The sequence below is a fragment of the Choloepus didactylus genome, chromosome 19 (assembly GCF_015220235.1).
Source record: "Choloepus didactylus isolate mChoDid1 chromosome 19, mChoDid1.pri, whole genome shotgun sequence".
In the NCBI taxonomy this organism is placed as follows: Eukaryota; Metazoa; Chordata; class Mammalia; order Pilosa; family Megalonychidae; genus Choloepus; species Choloepus didactylus.
In genome coordinates this window covers 17,701,938-17,726,747 of record NC_051325.1, presented here as the reverse complement: position 1 = coordinate 17,726,747, position 24,810 = coordinate 17,701,938, and the positions used below count along the sequence as shown (strand labels likewise).

At 37.8% G+C, this 24,810-nt stretch overlaps 1 protein-coding gene across 3 annotated transcripts in view; it reads right to left on the bottom strand.

Moving 5' to 3' along the window:
- KIF16B (kinesin family member 16B) overlaps positions 1-24,810 on the bottom strand; it is a 306,240-nt gene that overhangs the window by 34,962 nt on the left and 246,468 nt on the right. For 2 of the 3 annotated variants that reach the window (XM_037812352.1, XM_037812353.1), the window contains one exon: positions 6,733-6,816. In XM_037812352.1, coding sequence (XP_037668280.1) covers positions 6,733-6,816 — 84 coding nt within the window. Of the gene's footprint in view, positions 1-6,732; positions 6,817-8,218; positions 9,084-24,810 lie in introns of all 3 variants that reach the window. The other variant, XR_005213209.1, reaches the window with a different exon arrangement.

Sequence of the window (24,810 nt, the reverse complement as noted above, 5' to 3'; positions counted from 1 at the left end):
TGGCAATTTCTTGTGGCTGGCTTTGAATACAGTAAAAAGCATTGTTTTGCTCAGAACAACTCACCAAGCAGAGACTGAATATATTCTTTCCCCACTGCCTCCACTGCTTTACCTGCAAACATATGGCTCCTGGAGCTGTTGGCAGGGTTACAAGAAGAACTGTACAGAACCTGGGAAATAACACCCTGTGGTGAAGGTTGTCACCATAATCCTCTGGCTGCCTTGCAGGAGGGTCTCTCTCTCAACATGCACAGTTAACCTTAACTGCTTCAAGCTGGGCCAGGAAGGCAGCAGTAAGGAAATCCACCCACATTAGAAACCCTCAAAGATCCAGAATATATAAAGAACTTCTATAAGGCAACAATGAAAAGACAACACAATTTAAAAATGTGCAAAGGACTTGAACAGACATCTCTTCAAAGAAGATATACAAATGTCCAATAGGTATATGAAAAGCTGCTTAATATCATTAGCCATTAGGGAAATGCAAATGAAAACCACAATGAGCTATCACTTCATAACCACAAGGATGTCCATAATAAAAACAAACAAAAAACAGAGAAATTGGAACTCCAGTGTATTGGTGGGAATATAAAAAGGAGTAGCCATGGATGGAAACCAATGTGGCAGTTCCTCAAAAAGTTAAATACAGAATTACCAGACAAGCTGGCAATTCCACTTCTAGGTATATACCCAAAGCAAGTGAAAACTGACCCTTGGACACTAATGTTTATACTTGCATTATTCACAACAGCTAAAAAGCAGAAACAATCCAAGTTCCCAATAACAAATGAATGAATAACAAAATGTGGTAAACACATGTAATGAATTACTCAGTCGTAAGAAAGAATGAATTTATGAGACATGCTGCAACACTGAAGAACCATGAAAACATGACACTCTGTGAAATAAGTAAGGCAAAGAAACACAGCTGTTGTATGATATCACTTACAAATAATAGCAAATTTGCAGAGATAGGAATAGATTAGAGGTGACCAGGGGATGGGAGTGGTAGGGGTGGTGTTTTTCAGTAAAAAAAAAAAAAAAAGAACTAAGAAGCCAACTTGCATAAGTTCCTATTGGCCAAATGTGTTGAGAGATGTCTTGGGGAAGGGAAGTAGAGGGGAAGGAAGTTCAGAAATAGACCCTCACATCTATGATCAATTGATTTCTGACAAAGCTAGCAAGTCCATTCAACTAGCAAAGAATAGTCTCTTCAACAAATGATACTGAGAGAACTGGATATCCATATACAAGAGAATGAAGGAGGACTCCTACCTCGCATCATACACAAAATTAACTAAAAATGGATCAATGATCAAAATATACAAACCAGGACTACAGAACTCCTAGAAGAAATGTAGGGAGCATCTTCAGGATCTTGTATTAGGCAACGGTTTCTTAAAATTTAAACCCAAAGCACAAGCAACAAAGCAACAACAACAACAAAAAAAATAGATAAATGTACCTCATCAGAATCAAAAACTTCTGTGTATCAAAGAAATTTATCATGAAAGTTAAAAGGCAACCTACTCAATGGGAGAAAATATTTGGAAACTACATACTAATAAGGGTTTAATATACAGAAAATATAAAGAATATATAAAGAATATACAAAGAAATTCTACAATTCAACAATAAAAAGACAAACTAATTAAAAAATGGGCAAACACTTGAATAGACATTAAAAAGAGGATGTACAAATGGCCAAAAAGCACATGAAAAGATGCTCAACATCATTAGCTATTAGGGAAATTCAAATCAAAACCACAATGAGATACCATTTCAAGTGTACCAGAATGGCTACTATTAAAAAAGCAGAAAATTACAAGTGTTAGGATACAGTGAAAGACGAACAGTAATTCATTGCTAGAGGGAACATAAAATGGTACAGCCACTGTGGAAGATAGTTTGGTGGTTCCTCAGAAAGTAATATAGAATTACCATATGGCTGAGGAATCCTGCTTCTAGGTATATACCCATTAGAACTGAAAAGAGGGACTAGAAAAGATATTTGCACACTGATGTTCATAGCGGCATTATTCACAATTGCCAAATGATGGGAGCAACCCAACTGTCCATCAACAGATGAATGGATAAACAAAATGTGTGTGTACACACACACACACACACACACACACACACACACACACACACACACACAATGGAATATTATTCAGCCATAAAAAGGAATGAAGTCTAATACATGGGACAACATGTTGAGTTAAATAAACCAGATACAAAAAGGCAAATATTGTATGATCTCACTGTTACGAAATAATTAGAATAAGCAAAACCAGAGAGGCAGAATCTAGAACATAGATTACCGGGGACTGGGTTGGGGATAGGAAATGGGGAGTTAATATTTAAATTGTGCAAAATTTCTAAGTGGGTTGACTGAAGTTTTGGAAATGAATGGTGGTGATGGTAGCACAACATTGTAAATGTAATTAACAGCACCAAATTATATATGTGAATATAGTTAAAAGGGGAAATTCTAGGTTGCATAAATGGTTACTAGAATAAAAATTAAAAGAATAAACATACGACTATAAAAGAGTGAACAATGATGGACTATAGTCAATAGTACAATTATAAAAATGTTCTTTCATCAATTATAACAAATGTGCCACACTAATGAAGGTGTTAATAATAGGGTGGTACGTGGGAACTCTGTGTTTTATACATGATTTTCCTGTAAGCCTACAGCTTCTGAAATTTAAAAAAAAAAATTAGATTTAAAAAGGGGAAATTTTAGGTTATATATATGTTGCTAGATTAAGTATTTTATTTATAAATTACCTAGATTAATGTCCAAAATATTTGTTATTATTTGATGGTTTCTGGATTTCATCTTGTTCCTTTAGATGGGCTCTCAATTCCTGTTTCTATGTCTCGTACTCTTTTGTTGCACACTGTTCATTTTAATATTTTAATGTGTTAACTCTGGGATTTAGTCCTTGAGCTGTCTGTTCCTTAAGTTTTTATCCAGTTAGTGATATGACAGAGATTTCTTTGTGTGCTAGGAGCTAACAACAACAAACCAACACAAAAAAAATGCCTTTCAAAGTCTTTGGAAATTGACTTTGCACAGTTGGGGCTCTCCTTCAGAGTTTAGCCCTCCTATCAAGAACGTCAGCCTGAGACAAATGTGAAGTGCAGGCTCCTCTCCAACTCCGGTGAGTCTGCATCTTCTCCTGGGCTCATGTTTGCTTGTGCCCTTAGGAATTCCCCAGTTTACAGGCATCTGAATGTCCCCTTTATTTGCTATGAAACAAATTAACCCCTTCCTGGATGATCTATTGTATGTCTTAAAGCAGGTCATCCTTTGCCCCAGGCTGCTTCCACTTAACTGTGTTGTACACTGCTTTAGCTGTCTGCAAGCTGCTTCTGCCTGAAAGGCAAGTCTGGGAGGGCGAGCCTGAGACGAGCTTCCTTTGCATTCTCAGTTTGCCACTGGCTAGATTAACACTGATCTACAGGCCCCCCCCCCCCCAGATGCACACAGGGGTTGCTCTGCTCCCTCTGGAACACGGCCGGGAAGCCACAGTGGGACTGCAGGCTGGCTCTACACCAGGTGGGGGAGGGCTTAGGGGAGGGACCGGCAACAGCACCTGGAGCTTTGCTACTGTTTTAAAGTTGCGTTTTCTTGATTCTGCACCCACAATGTTATTGACACCCTTTACACTGTTCTACAGCATTTTGAGGAGGATGGCTCTGCCAGTTTTTGCTTTTTGTTCAAAGAGTCTGTGGGGAACGGCAACATCTTGGTTGACTTTCCTGTGGGTATTTTTGAACAATAGGCCCAGTTGTTTGAGCATGAGATGCAAGGGTCAAGAGAAGCCAGATTCTGCAAAACCTGGCTCCAGCCACACACTAGAGTTGTTCTGATAACTTTGAATGGGTGGGGAAAATACAAGTTAATCAATAAGGCTTAGCACCGGAGGCCAAACTTATACTCCTCCTTTTACCATCATCATGTACCTTTACTACACAACATATTAAATGCTGTGATCCACCAGCCTCGCACAACCACTGCCACCACCACACATACAACTAATATTCTTGTCTCCAAGAAAGAAAATTAATCTTCAAGACAGCTCAATACAGAAATTTCTGTTACTACCCAGCATTTCTAAAAATTATTTTAATATATTTAACTTATAAAACTTGGAAAATGACAGCATGGTGCCCATATCTTTAATATGAAAACATTTAATACTTTTTTTTGCTGATAAACGTAAGGTTCAAATCTTGGAAACATTTTAATAGGTGAGGAAAGTGAAAACATAACTGAATGATTGCTTAAACATTGCTTGGAATTGCACTAGCAGAGTGAGAAGGTTTATAAAGCTGCATTTCTGGCTTTAAAAAATCCATCAGTAATTCCTTTTGAACAAACACTACATGTATTAGCTAATGCAGATGTGTCCTACTAGAATCCATTTCTCTGTATGTGCTTATGTATTTATGTTATTCCTGTAGGTAGAGTTTCATATAGAAATTTAAACATATGCTCTTGGAGGGAAAGATATGTCTTATATATCTTTGTATTCTACCTAACACCTAGCACTGTCTCCAGCAGGCAGTAGGAATTAAATAAAGGTCTGTTGAATTAAATCAAATAGGAAGTACAGGGAAAATAAGCATATTCACTTTCACATGAAAATATACCAAAGCACTTGATGTTAGGAGATCAAAAAGTAACATAGTTAAAAGACCCATTAACCCGAGAATCAGATTAATTTTCCATTAAAGTGAAACTAAGTTTTGCTCACTCCTTGAAAAGAACATACTGTTCTTTATTTAACAGACAAAATCAGTTGAAATGCATTTAATTTAAAATATGTCTATTTCTATGAGGTATGGAACCCTTTCTACACAGGCTAATGCCACAAGTGAATAACCATCACAGACAACAGAAGAAATCCTTGTATAGGTAGACACATCAAACTAAAACTCTGTTCACCAACAGTTTATGGCTTAACAGGGCCATGTGGTTATGCAGGGGATGCTGAGAGGACAAGAATGGGTTCCACTGGGATGTACAAAGAATGAAAGGGCACCTGGAATTTTACTCTGACACTGAAAGTTGGAATGGAAAGACAGGGGCCACCAAGCCTTGTGCTCATAAATGCACAGCAGACACTATACCGAGCCTCCTGCAGGTTTAATTAGAGCCCTAAATACTAGGGGTGAGAACAATCTATGTTTTGTTGGTTTATAAACTGGTTTTTATACACTATCATTCTCTATGTTTCCTTTGAAGACAAGACTAGATAAGTAATGCAGGCAAGGGTTAGGTAAAGAAATACATCTATTTTTATTTTTATTTTTTTTAAGTCTATATATAGTATCAAACCTTCAAGAGAATTTGACCAAGCAGGCTCACTATGATAATCTTTTCTGTGAAGGCAAATTCTTCAGTTGGGTGTCAGAGTCAAACCATCATAGGATGATTTTTAGAAGCCTACAGTGATCTGCCAATAGTTCAGTCTTGATAGTTCTAGGACCTCTTCAAACAGCTAATTCTATGGATGATCTCAGACGCCTATGAGCACGGCCACACCCTGAGAGCCCATCCTTCCTCAGAATGGTTCTACATTTACGATCACAAAATTCTGAAACTCCCCTCATGAACTGCAATCTCCTAGTCTTCAATTTCTTCATTTCCCCCACTTTTCCCTTTCTGCTCTCACTGGGACCTCCAGCCTCCAGACGTTTCCCTCAATCGGCATTAAGTGGATCCCAAAGGGCAGTCATTTCAGACTGGCTGTCACCAAAGGAATACGTATGTATTCCTACTTAACTCAATCCAATTCAGAAAGGGGTTTCTTGGGCCGTTTCTTTTTAATTTTCATTTGCAAAAGGTCTTATTATCTAACTTAGAGAAACAGCAAAGGGGACTGTGGGGGCCCTTGAAAGCTGGTGGACACTACACTGTAGTGAATTATTGGCACTTTTTCTTCTGTCTTCCTCAATGGCTCTGATGGCAAGAGAGAGGCCAAGGACTGAGGACAACTGTGACTGGGCACCTGTGCTTCCTAATGTTCTCAAAAAGGCCAACCGGCCCACAAAAGGCCTCAGCATATGGCTTTGGCATCATTAGCATCAGATCCCAAACTAATAAGCAACTATATCCTGAAAAGAAACATGAACTAGACAGAGCAGTGAACAATGTATATTGGCAGTGAAGCAATCAGAAAAATAACAGTTGTGTTAAACCAGAGTTCTACTTACAACTGGCCTAGAAGATTAAAAAAAAATAACAAATTAAAACAAAGTCAAAAGAAACCTAACCATAACTAAAATAGGTATGTGTCTTTTTGCATAAAACTATCTTGGAAAAGTAACGATGCAATATATAATTCCTCAGTTAATTAATTCTAAGTTTTTTGTAGCACGCTTCATATCCTTATCCTGTATTACATGCCATCTGTCAACGGTGAATATTTAGTTCTCACCCACAACCTGCTTCCTAACCCTTAGAATAAGTGTATCTCTTTAAAAACCAGAAAATCGTTCCTTTAGACCAGAAGCGGGATAAGAAGTTATATATTAAATAAACCGATATTACTTTATAATCTACTGCTGCCATCTCCTGTGTTAATGAAGCAGCACCTTCACACTTAAGAACAAAAGTAAAGGTGTTTAACAGGGATAATTCTTACCAGTCAATCAGATGGCAAATTTTCTACATACATCAGAGAAAGAAAAGCTTAATTCTGTTACCTCTAAGTGACTTCGCCTCTCAGCAATCACACGTTCATCCTTGTTTCCAAATAGTTTCTTTGGGGGGAATTCAAGGGTAGCCAGCTGAAATAAATATTTTAAAAGGGATGCATTAATATTATACCTATGATATTTGGGGTATTATTAATCTATTAATTGAAATTTCTATCAAGGGGTGAAAAGAGAAAGACACTGGAAGTTTAAGGACACTGGGTCTTGTCTTGCTTGGCAGCCAACCGTCTGCGTGACTTTGAATAGATCAGACAACCATGGGTCAAATTCCACAAAGGTCAAATGAGAAGGCAAGACTATGTGTATGGACAGACCAGATGTAAAATATTCTGTCTCAGATGACATCATACTGTGCAAATGGTATTTCCCAGTGTTTGGGTTTTAAAACACAAGTTTGTTCTTCTTTTAGTCCCCTTCTTATACTAGAATTCAATTGTTTTTGTTTTGAGATGAAAATTAGAAAGCTCAACTATGCATTAGCTGAAAATTTTGTAAATAGTTCTGAGACTATAGCTAAAGTTCTTCAAAACATTGCATATCGTCTTTTCTCAGTTACAATTGCAAATGAAGACTACACATGTGAAAGGCACTTCTTTCCATTTTTCACCTTGTTTCCTAGAAATTGAGGGTTCAGAATTCATTTTAGCCAGGTCTTGGAATTTCTTAGTCATTTTCCTTAAGCTTCCCTTCTTGGAGGTATACAAATTGTAATGATAAGGTAAGTTTTATTAGTCTCCCAGGCAAGAAAGGCTTCTAATCTTGGGAAACATGACCAGCTAGTGTCACTTTGGTTGAACGAGTGCTAAGTGACAATAACTGCTGGTATTGATGAAATCCACAATTTCCTTCCTTCTTCACCTTGCAAATTCAGAGAAACTGAGAAGCCAGTGAAGCATTATCAAGAAAAAATTAACATTTCCCTCACAATATAGGTCACAATACGGCACGCCAATTTTTATTATATACATGTGCAAATCATCAAGTTGATTTAAATTTATATTGCCAAAGTACGAGAAAAAAATTAGGAACTAGCATCTGTATATATGGTACTATAAAAATTTGGCATCCAAGTATTACTATACATACAGAAAAATGTACATATAAGTGCACAACTCAAATTTCCAAACTCTGAACACACGTGTAACCAGCACACAGATCAAGAAACAGAACACTGCCAACATCCCAAGAACACCCCCAATGCTCCCTTCCAGTGCTCCTCTTAAAAAAAATGCAGATGATGCTAGACTTCACAGGGCTCTGTGAAGATTTAATGAAGTAAAGGTAAATGAACCTTGGCCACTATTACTGGTTGTTAAGAGATCTGGCAGTCACTAAGAAAGTGACGTGCCCCCAGTCCCTGGTGCCCTCTCCCCATCAGCTACACGGCTTCATGGAGTGAAGAGTTTTCTGGAAACCTTGCCTCATTGGTACAAACACACTTCCTATAATTGCAGCTTAGTGAAGACAGGTATACCAGTGCTTGTCTTTCGGGTTTCATCCAGCCTAGATTTCATCTTGTACAAATGTGTTTCCCCCGACACGGGGGATGTTGAAAGCTTGGCAGGAATGCTTTCACAGTCGGATGTTTTGTCATTTTCTTATGTGGCCCACGAAGTGATGTGGTTTCTGTTGGGAGAAATTTATAGTCGTGTGCACATGCTAAATCACAAATGGTTCTCTGAAAGGATTTCAGGAAGATGAATCAGGAGGGGAGCATTCAAATTTCCTGACAATCAGCAGGAGTATTCCCTCCCCAGACGGGCTTGTAAGTTGTGCTAATATCATCCAGCCTGTGAAATAACTGTGTCTAAATTATGTGCAATGTTGCTTCAGGTATTAGGAAGAGAGGAAAAGGACAACTTAAATGACTTTCAGGTATGTAATTACAGGATTATAATGTTCTACTATCTAATTTTAGAGATAAAGAAACACAGATCCAAAATCAAGTGACATAGAAAGTCATAGGGTAGTAGAGTCAAGACAAGGAATCAGGATTGACTCTTGGTCTTTGGCGAAAATGCAGTAAAAGGATGTCTGCAGCGTATGGGGTGTGACTTCAAAGGAAGTGCAAGTTGCTCTGGAAGAAGCCCTGGTGAAGTGTTTGGGGACACTGGACTCAGAGTAAAGGAAGCAAATCCTTCTTCGGTGTATTAAAACAGAAAGTGAATCCATGGCTGCTAGGCAGTGCAGATCAGCGATTCCAATCCAAGCTGTCAACTCAATCCCGTTGAGGAGCTGCACCCCAGCAATGGAACAGGAAAGCAGCAGGGTCGGCAGGAGCAGTGGGGGACTGACAGGAGAGGAGAACAGGTTTGCAGGTAGCTCCCCGGAAGTCCATCCTGGGGACATATAAAATAAGTGCCTCATTACCTTCCTCTTCTATAGAAAAAAAAAAAAAGGATATGTTGTTAAAAACAAGTGTTGGAGGGAGGTAGAAAAAGAAGGGAAGCAGAAGTTCCAATGAGATTCAGGATAGATATGCAAACTAGGGGGCCATGTCCTCTTGGTGGGACTGGGAACACTGTGGCCACATGAAAAAACCAAAGTAGAAAGCAGACACAAAATATTTAAAAAAACAAAAACAAAAAAAACAACCACTCTCCTTAAAACAAGCACGAGTGGAATCTCTTCCCTGTGCTAGGGAAGAAACTGCCTCCATCCTCCTTTTTCAAGAATCTTAATGTTCTTTAGACCTTGCTATCTACAAGCTCTTAGGTCAAGTGAGATGAAATTGCCAATTTTGTCAGTTAAAAACTGTTGAATATTAGCAATTTCAGCTGGTTCAACCCTGTATAAAACCTCAACTTTCTTAAGCACCTGCTCTGATAAAGACATATTTCCATCAGCTGCTTTCTTTACCTGCCAAGTGTAAATATTCTCCTTTGATGACTGTCTATTGGCTTTTATCTAGGCCAATCCATTCCAAAAGAGTATTTTCTTAAAGCACTCAAAAATAAATAAAACTAGAAATTATATCTTATAGTAAACATTTATACATATATATACTTAATTATATATATATATATAACATTAAACTAGCTGAGGAGGTGGGCTGGCAGGGCAGGTGGGAACAACTGTTGCTAAGGACAGCCACACTTCTACAAAGAAAAAAGACACCATCAGCATCTCTACGTGGATTGGCTACTTTAGCTCAAATAAATGAGTCCCTGAAAAACTGTGGAGGAGAGCACCCAGCGGCTGATCTGCTGCATAACTAGAAAGGGGCACAGGGTGTGGGGGGGTTGGGGTGGGTGGGATGGAGCAGGAATTGCTGCTGCTGCTTTTTTTTTTTTTTTAAATTCAGTTTTATTGTAATATATTCACAGTGTACAATCAATTGTTCACAGAACCATCATATAGTTGTGCATGCATCACCAAAATCAATTTTTGAACATTTTCATTACTCCAATAAAATAAAATAAAATAAAAGCAAGTATAAAAATATAAGTAAAGAACACCCAAAATATCCCATTTCCCATCCCCCCTATTATTCATTTAATTTTTGTTTCCATTTTTCTACTCATCTGTCCATACATGGATATAGAGAATATGAGCCACAAGATTTTCACAATCACAGAGTCACACCGTATAAGCTAAAGAGTTATGCAAATATCTTCAAAAATCAAGGCTACTGGGTTGCAGTTCAACAGTTTCAGGTATTTCCTTCTAGCTTTTCCAATACACTATAAACTAAAAAGGGATATCTATATAACTCGTAAGAACAACCTCCAGAATGACCTTTAGACTCTATTTGAAATCTCTCAGTCACTGAAACTTTATTTTGTTACATTTCTCTTCCCTTTCTGGTCAAGAAGTCTTTCTCAATCCACAATACTGGGTCCCATTCATTTTTAAAAGTAACTTATCCAGTCTAATTCGTATAACAAAAATAATCTTATTCAATTGTTTCGGCCTTCTTTCTTACAAATTATCTTTGTTAAGAAAACAAAAATAACTGATTGGAATTTCACTTCTCTTTCTGAGAGTATATGATGACTGGCAGGGGAATTACGTCATCAACAATTGGTTATTCTGTCTATAGATTTTGTTCTAAGCCTTTCTATCTATACCACTTTGAGCTATAGTGAGAGTTTCTTGGTATACAGCTTTCAAACATTCAGTTCAGATACTCCGTAACATAGCGTATATTTGCTTGATAGCTAAGTATATGTATGTGTATATGAAAATGTTTATGTATATAGCTTTGAAGATATATGTATATTGTACCAAACCTTAGATGTAAAAACAAATTCAGTTTTGAAAAACTTGTTACACTGAGCAATTTGTGTCAACTAATGGAGAAAAACAGAGACCTAACATTGGATTCATAACTAGGCCATCACTGTTTTTTTTAATATTCATTTTATTGAGATGTATTCACATACCACGCAGTCATACAAAACAAATCGTACATTTGATTGTCCACAGTACCATTACATAGCTGTACATTCATCACCAAAATCAATCCCTGACACCTTTATTACCACACACACAAAAATAAAAAGAATAATAATTAAAGTGAAAAAGACCAATTGGAGTAAAAAAGAACACTGGGTGCCTTTGTCTGTTTCCTTACCCCATTTTTCTACTCATCCATCCATAAACTAGACAAAGGGGAGTGTGGTCCTTATGGCTTTCCCAATCCCATTATCACCCCTCATAAGCTACATTTTTATACAATTGTCTTCAAGATTCATGGGTTCTGGGTTGTAGTTTGATAGTTTCAGGTATCTAACGCCAACTACCCCAATTCATTAGAACCTAAAAAGGGTTGTCTATATTGTGCGTAAGAGTGCCCACCAGAGTGACCTCTCGGCTCCTTTTGGAATCTCTCTGCCACCGAAGCTTATTTCATTTCCTTTCATTTCCCCCTTTTGGTCAAGAAGATGTTCTCCATCCCACGATGCCAGGTCTACTTTCCTCCCTGGGAGTCATATTCCATGCTGCTTCATTCTTACAACAACAGAGCAAAAACCCACAGAACAGTTTAGAAAGCCAGGACAGAGGAGAGGCCTGAACTTTTTCTCCTCACAGTGCTAAGCTATTGTCTCATTAATTTTAAAAGAGAACAGCACAAGCACACAGAGAAAACCTCTGTAGATTTCATTTCTGAATTCTGAATTATTTAAACTGTCTAAATATTTAAAAATAGACAATTTACCAAAATCAAAAGAGCCAATGGTCAGTACAAATAATTGCACCTGGAGGGCAAAAACAAAAAAACAAAACAAAAAAACCTCTTGCATTTTTCTGAAAGTGCTGCTGCATAAAAAGTACCATTTTCAACACACTATTTAAGAATACAATAAAAGTTTAGACAAGGTATGATTCTGATTGTCCCTGACTTCTCTCATATTCCATACACAATGACATTAAAAAAAATAATTTTTGGGTTTCTCATGTTAAACAGAAAATGTAAATATAAAATCAGTACCATCATCTGGACAATTTCCTTTCCTCTCAAGTACTTCATATTTACAAATTTTCTTTTTTATTGCCTAAGTTTTCTAATATAGCAGATGTTTTAGATTGGATTTCCATGAGAAATACAGAAAAGTGAATGAAAACCCGTAGGTGGAGGGACTCCTTTGATTTCCTTTGTAATCTATGACAAAGGAAGTATGGTGGTCTACATTTCTAAAATTTAATTTCTTGAAGTTCTATACTCCCTACAACAATTAAACTCTAAAGAGAGTCATAAATATTTCTGATTCAAATAAGAATGTTCAAGATACTTGGGATCCAATAATGAGGGCAACAAAAACAATTTTCTTTCTTTCTATAAGATTTCATTTTTATAAAAAACAAGCACCATCATTTACCCTAATAACTTCCATGGAGAAAGTCTTTTGTTGAAAAGTGTGAATGCAGTAAAAATAATCTCTCTACAGATCATAAAAATTGATGGAACAGATCTGGTTAAAGATGGTGGAGCAAAGGCTGTATTCACTCCCTTTAACTACTTTCAGACACACCGAAAATGTGAAAGAATGGAAAGTAAAGGAACAACCCCATCTCCTAAGAAGGGAACTGCCACAGACCTAAACCATGGACCTGGCCACCCCCATGGGAAGCAGCATGTGGAGGTGGATGAGCCATGGGACTAAGAGCCTCCCCTCTCCTCCTTGGGCCTCTGGCAACTTGAGCCATCCACCAAGGTAAGCATCACAGAAGTCTCAGGCGTTCCATCTATGTTTATGCTAAAGAGACCAAATCTAGGGACAAGAAAAAGGTAAGACAAACTGTCGTTAAAGAGGAAGACAAGAAGGGGAGGCAGGCTGGAGGAAGAGGCCTGTAGATGTTCTGTGTCTCTACTGTTGGAGGAAGAAGTCTGTTTCTCCCAGTCAGTGACCCAAAGCCCTCCTGAACACCAGAAAATGAGAAAAGATGCAACTGGTGAGGAAATTTCATAAAAGCTCCAAGTAAGAGTTTTGGCTTGCCCTAAGCTTGCAACCTTCCCCCATCCATGCCCTTTCCCACAGTGTACTGATGTTTTCTCCCCAACAATTAGTCTACTTCACTTTAATATGAGAAATAGCTGGGACCCAAACTGGAGCTATGTATAAAAAAGGGTGGGTTGAGGAGATGTTAAATATAACATAAGCAAGAGGCAGATAAAGAACATAAGAAGAACTGACTAAAGACTAAAGAGTTCAGCAAAGTAATTATTTATAGTCTTCTAGGAACCACAGAACTAAATAAAAAAAAAAGAACCCAAAGAATTGATAAACAGGTTGAAAGGAGAGACTACAAGAAATAAAAAGGAGGAGAAGTAAGTCAGATTTTAGAGATACAGATGATTCTAGGACTGGGACAGGGAATATACCAGATAGGCCTGTGGCATCTTGTAGTATCAGAAAGAAAGTGCTCAGAAAACACAAAGACACAGCGATATCAAAGGAACACAGAAGCCAACTCAAAGAGCTCCCAAAGACCAAAGCTAGAATAATTTAATATTTTTTTAAATGTAATACTGGTTTATAATCCAATATGTAAAGTAAATACTGATGAGTCCATAACTGATGTAAATAATTGAATAAATAAATACATGAGGGAGAAGAGACAATTCTCTCATGCAGAAGAATTCTAAAACTTTACATAGATATTTCACACTCAAGGAAGTGGCACATACTCCTTGTTCCTAAAATATGGGCTGTGCCTAGTGACCTCCTTCCAAAAAGTACAGTATGGGAACGGGGGTAGAAGAAGAGTAACTTCACATTGGAGAAATCTGACAAACACTATTTCAGCCAAGAGTGGTATGTACCTTTGATATGATGTGATGAGAATGGCCCTTAACTTCTGGGGTTCACCCCAGAACTCCACTGTAATCAGAGGGACCTGACCATTACTCCTCAGAACTATCAAGGTTATCAAAAAAGAGACAAGTCTGAGAAAACATTGCAGCCACGGAGAGCCTAAGGAGATATGATGCTGGATGGGATTCTAGAGCTGAAAAAGGACTTTAGGTAAAAACTAAGGAATCTCAATAAAGTATAAATTTAGTTAATAATAATGAATCAATACTGGTTCATTAATTGTGAAAAATAAACCACATTAATGTAAGATGTTAATAACAAGGGAAATTGGGTGTGGGGGATATGGGAACTCTCTACTATAATAAATTTTTCTGCAAATCTTAAACTACTCTGAAATTTTATAAGTTTACTTAAAAGAAAAAAAAGGGCAGTACGTTCTCCTTTTCAAAAAAAGTGAGCCAGGGGAGGTTGAAAGAAGATGGCAGCATAGAGAGGAGTGGAAGTAAGTTAGTCCCTGTGGAAAAACTAATAGCCAGAAACAACTAGCAAATAATCTGGAATAACTGCTGGGGGACAACCGTGACTGTCCACACATCATACACCAGCCTGGATTGGGAGGAATGCCTGAGATCGCAGGATAAAATCTCTAAGTAAAGACTGCTGACCCAAGCCAAGTGCCCCCTCCTCCCATGGTAGGCAGAACTGCAAAACCTCGCTGTGATAGAGAGCAGCACTCTCTGAACAAGCAAATATTCCTCAATGCAGCTCCAACTGGGGTTTTGATTAACAAACGTGGACTGCTCAATACAAGTTGCAAATTCCCAACAAGCAGAGAGAGGCTTTTGGTGATGACTGACTTTAAAGAGCTGGAGGACTTCTCTGTGCCGGGAGGGGGAGCCCAGAGGACCAGGTACTATCTCTGGCTGGTGGGTGAAGCTGTGGGGACTGTGGACTGGCCCTGAATTGGGGCTTTCTGTCCCTTTTTCTCTCAACCTGGGCAGCTCAGTGGAGAAAGCCGCAGCCATTTTCAGTTCACAGCGCTCTGACCCAGACAAGGGTAGAGATAGCAGAGTCAGAGAAATAAAGAACCTATTTAAAGGCTGATGATCACTTCCTAGAGGTTGTATATTCCCTAAGAGGAAGGAGGTAGTGTCCAGCCCTACTACCAGCCTCCCATGTAGAATCAGACCCCAGAGCCTGGGGGAAAACAGCCGAAACAGAAACTAAGGACTCAGGGGGCCATACCTCCTTACACCAGTCAGGAGAGAAAGGCTGACAGGTGCCACCTGCTGGGATGGTTAGGAAAAGCACAGTGGCTTAAAGCCTCACAGGATGTGTCAATTTTCTAAGATACACCCTCAAGGAAACCTGACACAAATATTGCCCCCTTCTGAGATCTCAGCCCCTTCTTGTCTGAGAATACCTGATTGGGGTAACCAAGGCAACCAGATGCCTGTACAACAGAAAACTACAACCTACACTAAGAAAAAAGAAGTTATGGCCCAGTCAAAAGAACAAACTTACACTTCAACTGAGATACAGGATTTGAAACAACCGATGCTAAATCAATTCAAAAAGTTTAGGGAAGATATGGCAAGAGAGTGAAGTGTATAATGAAAACACTGGGCGAATATTAGGTAGAAATCTTAAGCTTGAAAAAACAACTGGCAGAATCTATGGAAATGAAAAGCACAACCAAGAAACAATGGAGACATACAAGAGCAGATCTCAAAAGGCAGAACAAAACACTCAGGAACTGGAAAACAAGACACCTGAAATCCTACACACAAAAGAACAGATGGAGAAACAAATGGAAAAATATGAGCAACGTCTCAGGACTTGAATGACAACATGAAACACATGAATTATGTGGCTTGGGCGTCCCAGAAGGAGAAGAGATGGCAAAAGGGGCAGAAGCAATAATAGAGGAAATAATCAATGAAAATTTCCAATTTCTTATGAAAGAAATAAAATTATAGATCCAAGAAGCACAGCGTACTCCAAACAGAATAGATCTGAATAGGCCTATGCCAAGACACTTAATAATCAGATTATCAAATGTCAAAGACAGAGAATCCTGAGAGCAGCAAGAGAAAAGCAATCCATCACATACAAAGGAAGCTTGATAAGACTATGTGTGGATATCTCAGTAGAAATCATGGAGGCAAGAAGGAAGTGGTGTGATATATTTAAGATACCAAAAGAGAAAAACCGCCAACCAAGAATCCTATATCCGGCAAAAAATGTCCTTCATGTATGAGGGAGGGCTTAAAATATTCTCTGACAAACAGACAATGACAGAGTTTGTGAACAAGATACCTGCTCTACAGGAAATACTAAAGGGAACACTACGGACAGACAGGAAAAGACAAGAGTGAGAGGCTTGAAACACAATTTTGGGTGATGGTAGCTCAATAATGTAAGTATGCTGAACAAAGCTGACTGTGAGTATGGTTAAAAGAGGAAGGTTAGAAGCATGTGGGACTGAATGAAAGAGGAAAGGTAAAGATTGGGACTGTATAACTCAGTCTTTATACTGAGTATAACTGAGTATAACTCAGTGAAACTATAGTGCTCAACAATTATGATAAAATGTACAAATATGTTTTTACACGAGGGAGAACAAATGAACGTCAACCTTACAAGGTGTTAAAAATGGGATGGTATTGGGGAAAAAATACAATCAATGCAAACTAGAGACTATAATTAACAGAAACATTGTATTATGCTTCCTTTAATGTAACAAAGGCATTATACCAAAGCTAAATGCCTATAAGAGGGAGACATAATGGAGAGGCATAGGACTCTTGGCATTGGTGATGCTGTCTGACTCTTTTATTATACTTTAGTTTAATTCTATCTTTCCTTTTGTTGCTTTTTAGCTACTTTTTTTTTCTTTCTTTTTCTTTTGTCTCTCTACCTTCTTTGACTTTTCCTCCTTCTTTGTGGAAGAAATGGAGGTGTCCTTATATAGATAGTGGTGATGGTGGTGAATGCATAAATATGTGATTATACAAGGAACCATCAATTGTTTACTTAGGATGGAATGTACAGTGGGTGAACAAAACCATCTTTAAAAAATGGGTTGACAAAGAAACCTTGGGTGCACTATATTGAGTGAAATAAGTCAGACACATAAGGACAAATACTGTATGGTCTCACTGATATGAACTAAATAAAATATGTAAACTCATAGACATGAAATACAAGTTACCAGGATATAGAATGAGGCTAAAGAATGGGGAGCGGTTGCTTATTATGAGCAGAGGTTAAACTTAAGTGTATGGAAATGGACAGAGGTGACGGTAGCACGTTATTGTGAGAATAATTAACAGTGCTGAATGGTGTGTGAATGTGGTGGAAAAGGGAAGCTTAGAGTCAAGTATGTCACCAGAAGAAAAGCTGGAGGTTAAAAGATAGGAATGTATAAAACAGTGAGTCTTGTGGTGGACAATGTCCATGATTAACTGTACAAATATTAGAAATCTCTTTCATGAACTAGAACAAGTATAAGACACTATAACTAGAAGCTAATAATAGAGGGGCATATAGGGAGAAAATATACCTATTGCAAACTATGTACTAGAGTTACTAGTATTTTAACGTTCTTTCATCAACAGTAACAAATGCACTATGCCAATACTATGAGTCAATAATGGAGGGGGGATGGTTAGGGGTATGGGAGGATTTGAGTTTTCTTTTTTGTCGTTCTTTTCTGGAGTAATGAAAATGTTCTAAAAATTGAAAAAAAAATAAACTGTGGTGATGGATGCACAGCTGTATGATGGTACCATGAGCAAATGATTGTGCACTTTGGATCTTTCGATGATTGTATGGTATGTGAACAATCTCATAAAATCAAATTAAAAAAAAAATACATCTAGAATGAGGCCTAATGTTATAACATTATTTTTCATTCTTTCTTCCTATTTTTTTTTCTTGTTTTAATTTCTTTTTATCAATACACATTCTTTTATCTGTACCTCTTCAGTAAGTACCAGAAATAATGCTCATTAAATGTTATCATTAATTATATTTAGAGAATACTGGGTAATTTGTTGCCTTTTTCCTGTATTACTTGAAATTTTCATAATGAGCATGCATCAGTTTTATAGAAACAATAAAGGGTGATCATTCTTTTTACAAATTTAATCAAATAGTCAAAACAATTAACACTGTGTGTCTGTGTGTGTGTTCTTTTAGTAACCTGGAATTTGGGGCAATCAGATTAAGTCTCAGCTCGGTAAAAATCTGCCTGTGTAAGCCTGAGCAATGTCTACCCCCTCTCTAGTTCCTAGTTTTATCTTTTAAAATGAAGGAGTTGAACTAAGATTTATAAATTTCCTTTCATGTCTGTAACTCAGGTGGCTGATGATTAAAATCTGTCTATGCTGATTTACAAGTAGCACTTTGCGTGCCATGAGCTATTTTAACTGTTATCTTGGCTGTATTGATCTTGAGGAGGGTACCTGACTTCCTGTAAAATCTTCATAGCATACCTATCTGCAGTAAGGCTCAGATATGTAAAGGGAAAAAGGATCCCAATATATAATGAAACATGTTGCTTAAAAAGGTCGTAGAATAGAAAAAGAAGAGATGCAAATGGGAACACACTATTCACAAGAAAATCCTTAAAATGGCATCTTTTCCTGCTATAGCCATCATCCTTACAGCAGGAGTGGGAAATGATGCAAATACATTTGAGCTCTTATGGGAAAATTGTACATTAAAATTAGAAATGATTGCTGAGGTCAAATAAATTGGATATTTGAGAGTGATATGATAAGTATAGAGAACGCTGGAAGAAAATTTAACAACAGCCCATGGCCTACTTCTGAAATCTGATTATGCAGAGTAAACCATAGGAAACAAATGAAGATTAAAATAGCACATTTCTTTGGCCTAAGAGAAACATAACAAGTTTGTTCTGTAATTCAGTAAATGAAACACAGTCTAAAGATAAAAGGACTGAAATAAAAAGCCATTTAAAAAAATGAAATCAATAACTTTTAGGCCTACTGATTTCCTGTGAAATTTGTCTTTTCCTTCTTCAGTGCCTTGGGAGCTAAAAATCTAAGTTGTTAGCTTTATTTTGGACATTCAACCAACAAGCCTCTAATTTTTAGGTTGAAAAATAGATCTGCATAAACAATTACAACAGTCAGATAAGCCACTTAGTCATTACTTATAACTAGCATGGCCTAGTTTGTGAATCTCAGTTTTGGGGAAATGGAAGCATTGAGTATCCATTCATCTACGTATCTATCAAGGTAGCTAGCTGTATGTTTACGTATGCATATTAGAAATATATAGTCTATATATATTTCTAATTGTAATTACATTGACATTGTAATATTTCTTAATTATCCCAAAGTGAAACATTTATCTAGCAGTTGATGTGTCCCTTTCTAATTTCCAGTTAACTGACAGCCCAATCTTCTTCTAAGAGTCACCAAGCTCAAAGCCTCACTCTATTGTGTTTATTACATATTACATTATAATAAGATAGGTCAGCCAGTTTGCTGCCATCAGACGACAAATTAATCTAATGGAAAAGTTTGTTTTTATTAGAAGCCTTTCTCTTTTGGCCAAATTCACTTTTTAGGTTAGCCAGTTCCTGTATTAAGTCCAGATGGTCTTGGAGGCCATAGACAGCATTGATTTTGATAAATGGCATAGTTTTTTTTTTTACTTTGGATATAAATAATGGTCATTCTAAAATATAAAAGAAATTAAAATGAGTAATAAAAAGTCTTGCCTATCTTTTATGATTTCGTAACAATTAAGCAGGTAAAACTGGATTATAAAATACTAAAAGAAAACTGAGAACAACTAATAAAGTTGTGGAATCTTTACTAGTGAAAGGAAACTACGACTTTTGTAGCACCTAATAAAAATGTACTTTACTGCCATTCCCTATTTAGTAGCCACTTTCTTTATTCCTATAATGCTTGGCTAGAACTCAAAAGATTAGAGGGAGAAGTCTGCATGGCACTCTAATTGGTGAAACCAGCTATAACTTGTCTTTTGCAAGTAGATGCACCTATATGACTAAATTGGCAGTGCTGGAAAAATCTGTGCCCTGCAAGTTCGTGGCTGTAAATTTCAACCACCCCAGGTTTTGAGAAATGCAAATAATGAAAACTCCTCAAAGGGCTGCCGTAAAATTCTCACAGCTGACTAGATGGGAGCATTTCTGACCACCAAAATTAATGGCAGCACCCAAGGCCTTATATCAACAGCTGTCACTGAGAAAAACACTCACAAACAAGCACTTCTCCTGAAAGTTTGATTTGTTAGAGGCACAAGGCAGCAACTCTTCAGGACAACCCAGATGGCTTATGAAGGAGCAATGAGTTACCTTTAGACCTCTGATGTGGTAACTTTAGCATATCATACAATATTTACAGGTACCTGCTACATGCCTAGCCCAGGGCTTGGCACAAATTAGACTGCATGTAATAATGAATGAATGAGCAAAGCAGAATTCTTTGCTGGTGGTCCATGTGAAGCAGCTAGAGATTACCATGAGGACATAGCACTAACAAAATGCTTTCCTCTTGTCACTGAAGTACTAAACTTGGAGTCCTCCTACATATAAAACCATTCTTGGAAATTTGGTTAGATTTGCATCAGCTTCCAGTTACATTTGCTATAAAGACTGCAGTTCCTTTTCTTCACTGAACCTCACTCCTCCCAAAGCCCACATCAATTTCATTCAGGCATGAACCAGTGAGAATAGATTTGAGAACACTGACGCCACAACAATTTTTGAAAGTGAGAAACATTTAAGGTCTGAATTTAATATTGTACTTTTAAGAATGAATATGCAGTTGGACTAACTCAAATGTCTGTATTTTCCATATCTTACTATGATGCTAATAGTCTCTTTCAGGGACTGAGACACACAGGACCCATTTGTTCATGACATACAATAGAAGGAACCAAATTTCTAGTTATCATCCATGGAGACTTGCTATGCTAAGGATTTTTACAGGGAATAGATTTTCTTATCTTTGGTCTCAACTGGAGCATTCTGAAAAATTCCCTTTCTAAATGAACATGATTATGGAGAGGGAGGTTCAGAGCAAAGAATGAGGAATTAGGAGCCCTCAACCTTGCCCCATTCCCTAATTCTTATTTTTGACCTTGAACAAAACTCTCTCTAGGCATTTCATTCCTCATTTCTAAAATGAAAAATGGAACAAGCCAATCTTTAAGGCCCCTTGGAGTGCTGACATTTCATAACGTGCAAATGGTTCTAAGCACATTGCTATAGCAGCTTCCTCGCTGGTCGCAAAGAAAAGCCTGATATGAGTCCACATTTCATACTCTTTGGTGATCAAAGAGATGATCAACATTTCTTCTCCACTGTCCAGGTTTAAACTAACCTATCATTAATATTGACAAGACTATCTGTCACTGGAAATCATCTTTCATATTCAGTGATGCATAATAATGGAAAAACAAGTAATGCTCCCAAAATAGATGCAGGACATTTGGAGGATATTTTTTTCTCCAACTACACATTCCCAGGCCCCATGCTTGATTCACTGAATTGGAATTTCTTAGCCTGGGGCCCATGTGAACATATTTTAGAAAACCTCCCCACCTAGGTAATTGTGATGCCCTTCACTTCTGCATCCTCCCTTGAAAGCAGTGATTTGAGTCCTGTTTATTAATCAGATGGCAAGATTGGTGTGATACACAATACAGTGAGATGGCCAGAACTCTGTTAAGATACCAGGTCAGGAAGCTGGCAGCATTTTAATTTTGCCTGCATAGCTGTTCGTTATTTAAAAATTCAAGGAGGCTGAAGGCTTGATGCAGCTGAATTTATCTAAGGCTTACTGGATGCTCCCTGTGGCTAGAGTTTTCATTTGGATGGTGATTTGCAAATTTTATATTAAATTTGGAATGCTGGTTATAAAACCATTTAGAATACATTTCAGAGATGGATAGTAAATAGCTGTCCAAGATGAATACAGGCCAAAGCCAGTTTCTTTCTTTCTTGCAAACTTCTTTTTCTTTTCTTTTGCTTTTATTTATTTATTTATTTATTTTTCGGTGCTGCTTTGGGCAAATTACTTAGAAAATAAAGAAGGTGATAAATGGTTCTATCAGCACAAACTGGAAGTCCATATACAAATGGAATAACCTCTTGCCTAATCCTTCTGTTCCCTCCCATTGGTATTTACTGGGCATCCAGAGAATGCCAGATCTGAGTCTGAACAATTCCTCTAACATAGCAATCTTCAATTTTGACTTGAAGGCTCTGAAAATATTTTTCTCCTCAGCTCTGTGTAGAGAAGAAAGCCATCTTAGGGATATGGTTGTTTGAGGGTGATCATGTTTGACCCTTGGGAACTTTGATGATTCACTCATTTTTCACAAACTGTGATAACTCAGTTAAGATGCAGACAGACGATATGACTTGTTTTATGTAACCTGTACTCTCACCATACACAGACTTCAAATGTTCCCTTAACACTTGTTTTGATTGAACATTTTAACATATAAAATGTTCCATTTTCATGGTTTATCTTCTTGCCTCTAGGCAGACCAACACAAACTTGCTTCAAAATCACTCCTAGTTAAGGAGGTTTTAAAACAGCCCTCCATGATCAATTCCAATACTTAGCCATTTTCAAAGTGAGACAATTCTCCCAAGAGGTGAAGTGTCCATTAGGCTCTAGCACTCAGATGGAAGACTCCTTGTTAAGTGTACTAAAACCAACCCTCTCAAAACCAGGCAGGGACTGGCATCACAGAACCTCGTAGAAGCAGCAGTTCTTGCAGTCACCCTCTCAACCTCTAATGGCCTACGTCTTCTGCTTTATTAAATACATTCAGGGCCTCTAGACAAAGCATCCAGAAAGGGGTGGAGGGAGGCACCAGGCCCTCACCATTCATTCTAATGGCTGGTAAGGAGATGTGGTTTTAAAATGGTTTTTCTTTTTTCTTTTCAGGTTTTTTGTGACCTATGTTATTGTCTTAATAGTCTCAGACTGCGATCTGGACCCACAGGTAAACTTCATGGACACTAGGCATTAGCTGAAACTCTAGTTCTCGCTTAGAGAAAAGAAAAGGGGTGACTTAACAGGGCTTTGTTTCTGAGCTCATAACTTGACTGATATTTAAAAGGATTATACCGATTTTAATAGAGGAAAAAATATACAGATTTCATACAGATAAAGAACACTGGGGAAATGATTTGCATGATAACATTTCAAAGACATGCTATCTAGCAGATGCTCCATAATACTTCATAGCTGTTTTTAATAACACATTTTTATCTGAGGCTCTCACAATCTTTTACAAACTAACTGAGGCATTATCATTTTACAGACGTGGAATTTGAAAACACAGGGTTTAATGTGATTAAGATTCCATACAAAGTCAATGAAGGGGAGTAGAGAATGAAAGCCAGAAGGAGCTATTATCTTGTATGAACCATGTCAGTATATCAAGAGGACAAATTAATTCAAAACAAAAGGAAAAATCTATTTGAAATTCAGAAGAAACTGCTGATATTAGAGAAAACGAATAAACAAAAGTAAAAACAATTTAAAAACCCTGAATAACACAGTACCACCATAAAAACTCGGCACACTCATACAGTAAATCTGAAAATTGAAGGGACCAATGCTTGTGCATGATCCAAGATCACCTGTGGCCACTCCATTCTTTTGTATTAGAGACTGAGAATGATCTGGTTTTGCTTTTTTATACCCATGAAATTTGTCACCATACAAGAAACTGTGGGCTACATTGTTCTTTGGTTCCTGCTTTTATCCCCAGCCCCGTGTAGTTTTATAGAACTCAGAGGCCTTTTTTTTTTGACTCATAAGTCCCTTAGGTTCCTTCAGTTTTCTTCAGAGAGGTATCTTATATCTAATAATCAACACCCACTTACTGTTTTAATTGTTTCACCACCCATGTATATAAAGTATCTCTGAGCGGTCTTCACCTCAGCATTCTCCATAAGGAGACATCACAGTAAATAACTAACCATATGATAGTGAGCACACAAGGACATTAGAAGTATCTGGAAATGGTAAAGGAATTCTTAAAACCTTCTCTCTAATGGGGGTGATGACCCCCAGGACTCTTAGCCTATCTAACTTCTACCCTCATCTTGGTTATTTAAATTAAGAAGATCTTTTGATATACCTGGAATTTATAGAACTATCTTTAAGAACATTTGAGCAACTATCCAATTTCTTCATGGAGAAAGTCTTGCACGTGTGAACCAGAAGTCATGTAGAAAACGTGTTCCAGAATGTTCATAGGGAGGCAACAAAACCGTGGACCTACCCAAATATCCCTAACAGGACACTGGAAACCTGATACGGTGGCACACCAACGTGTTACCAGGCAACACTGCTCATGGTAAAAATGACCTCCGACTGATAAATTGCTTCTGGACTGGGGGAATGATAGATTCTGGTGGGAAGCCATAGCTTTTGGCCATGCCAGAGCAGGTCTAACACTTGCCCCAGGTGGATCACATCTTGTACTTAAGCAAATAGTTCTTGACAGCCGCGTGGACTGCAGCAGAGACCACTGTGAGAGCCCCTCCCCATGGAAGAGGAAAACCTGCCTCTGCCCTGCTGGTAAGCTGTGGTTCCTGTCCTATATCCTTCCAGGGAGCCCTGTGGTAAATACGGCCAACGGGAGTCTCATGAGTCTGAATGCTTAGTTGGATCCAAAAAGACCTCTTGGAGGGTGTTGCAAATGGTTGCCTCTGCAGGTGGGATTAAGAGAAACTTTCACATACCATATATATCTCTCTCTCTGAATAATT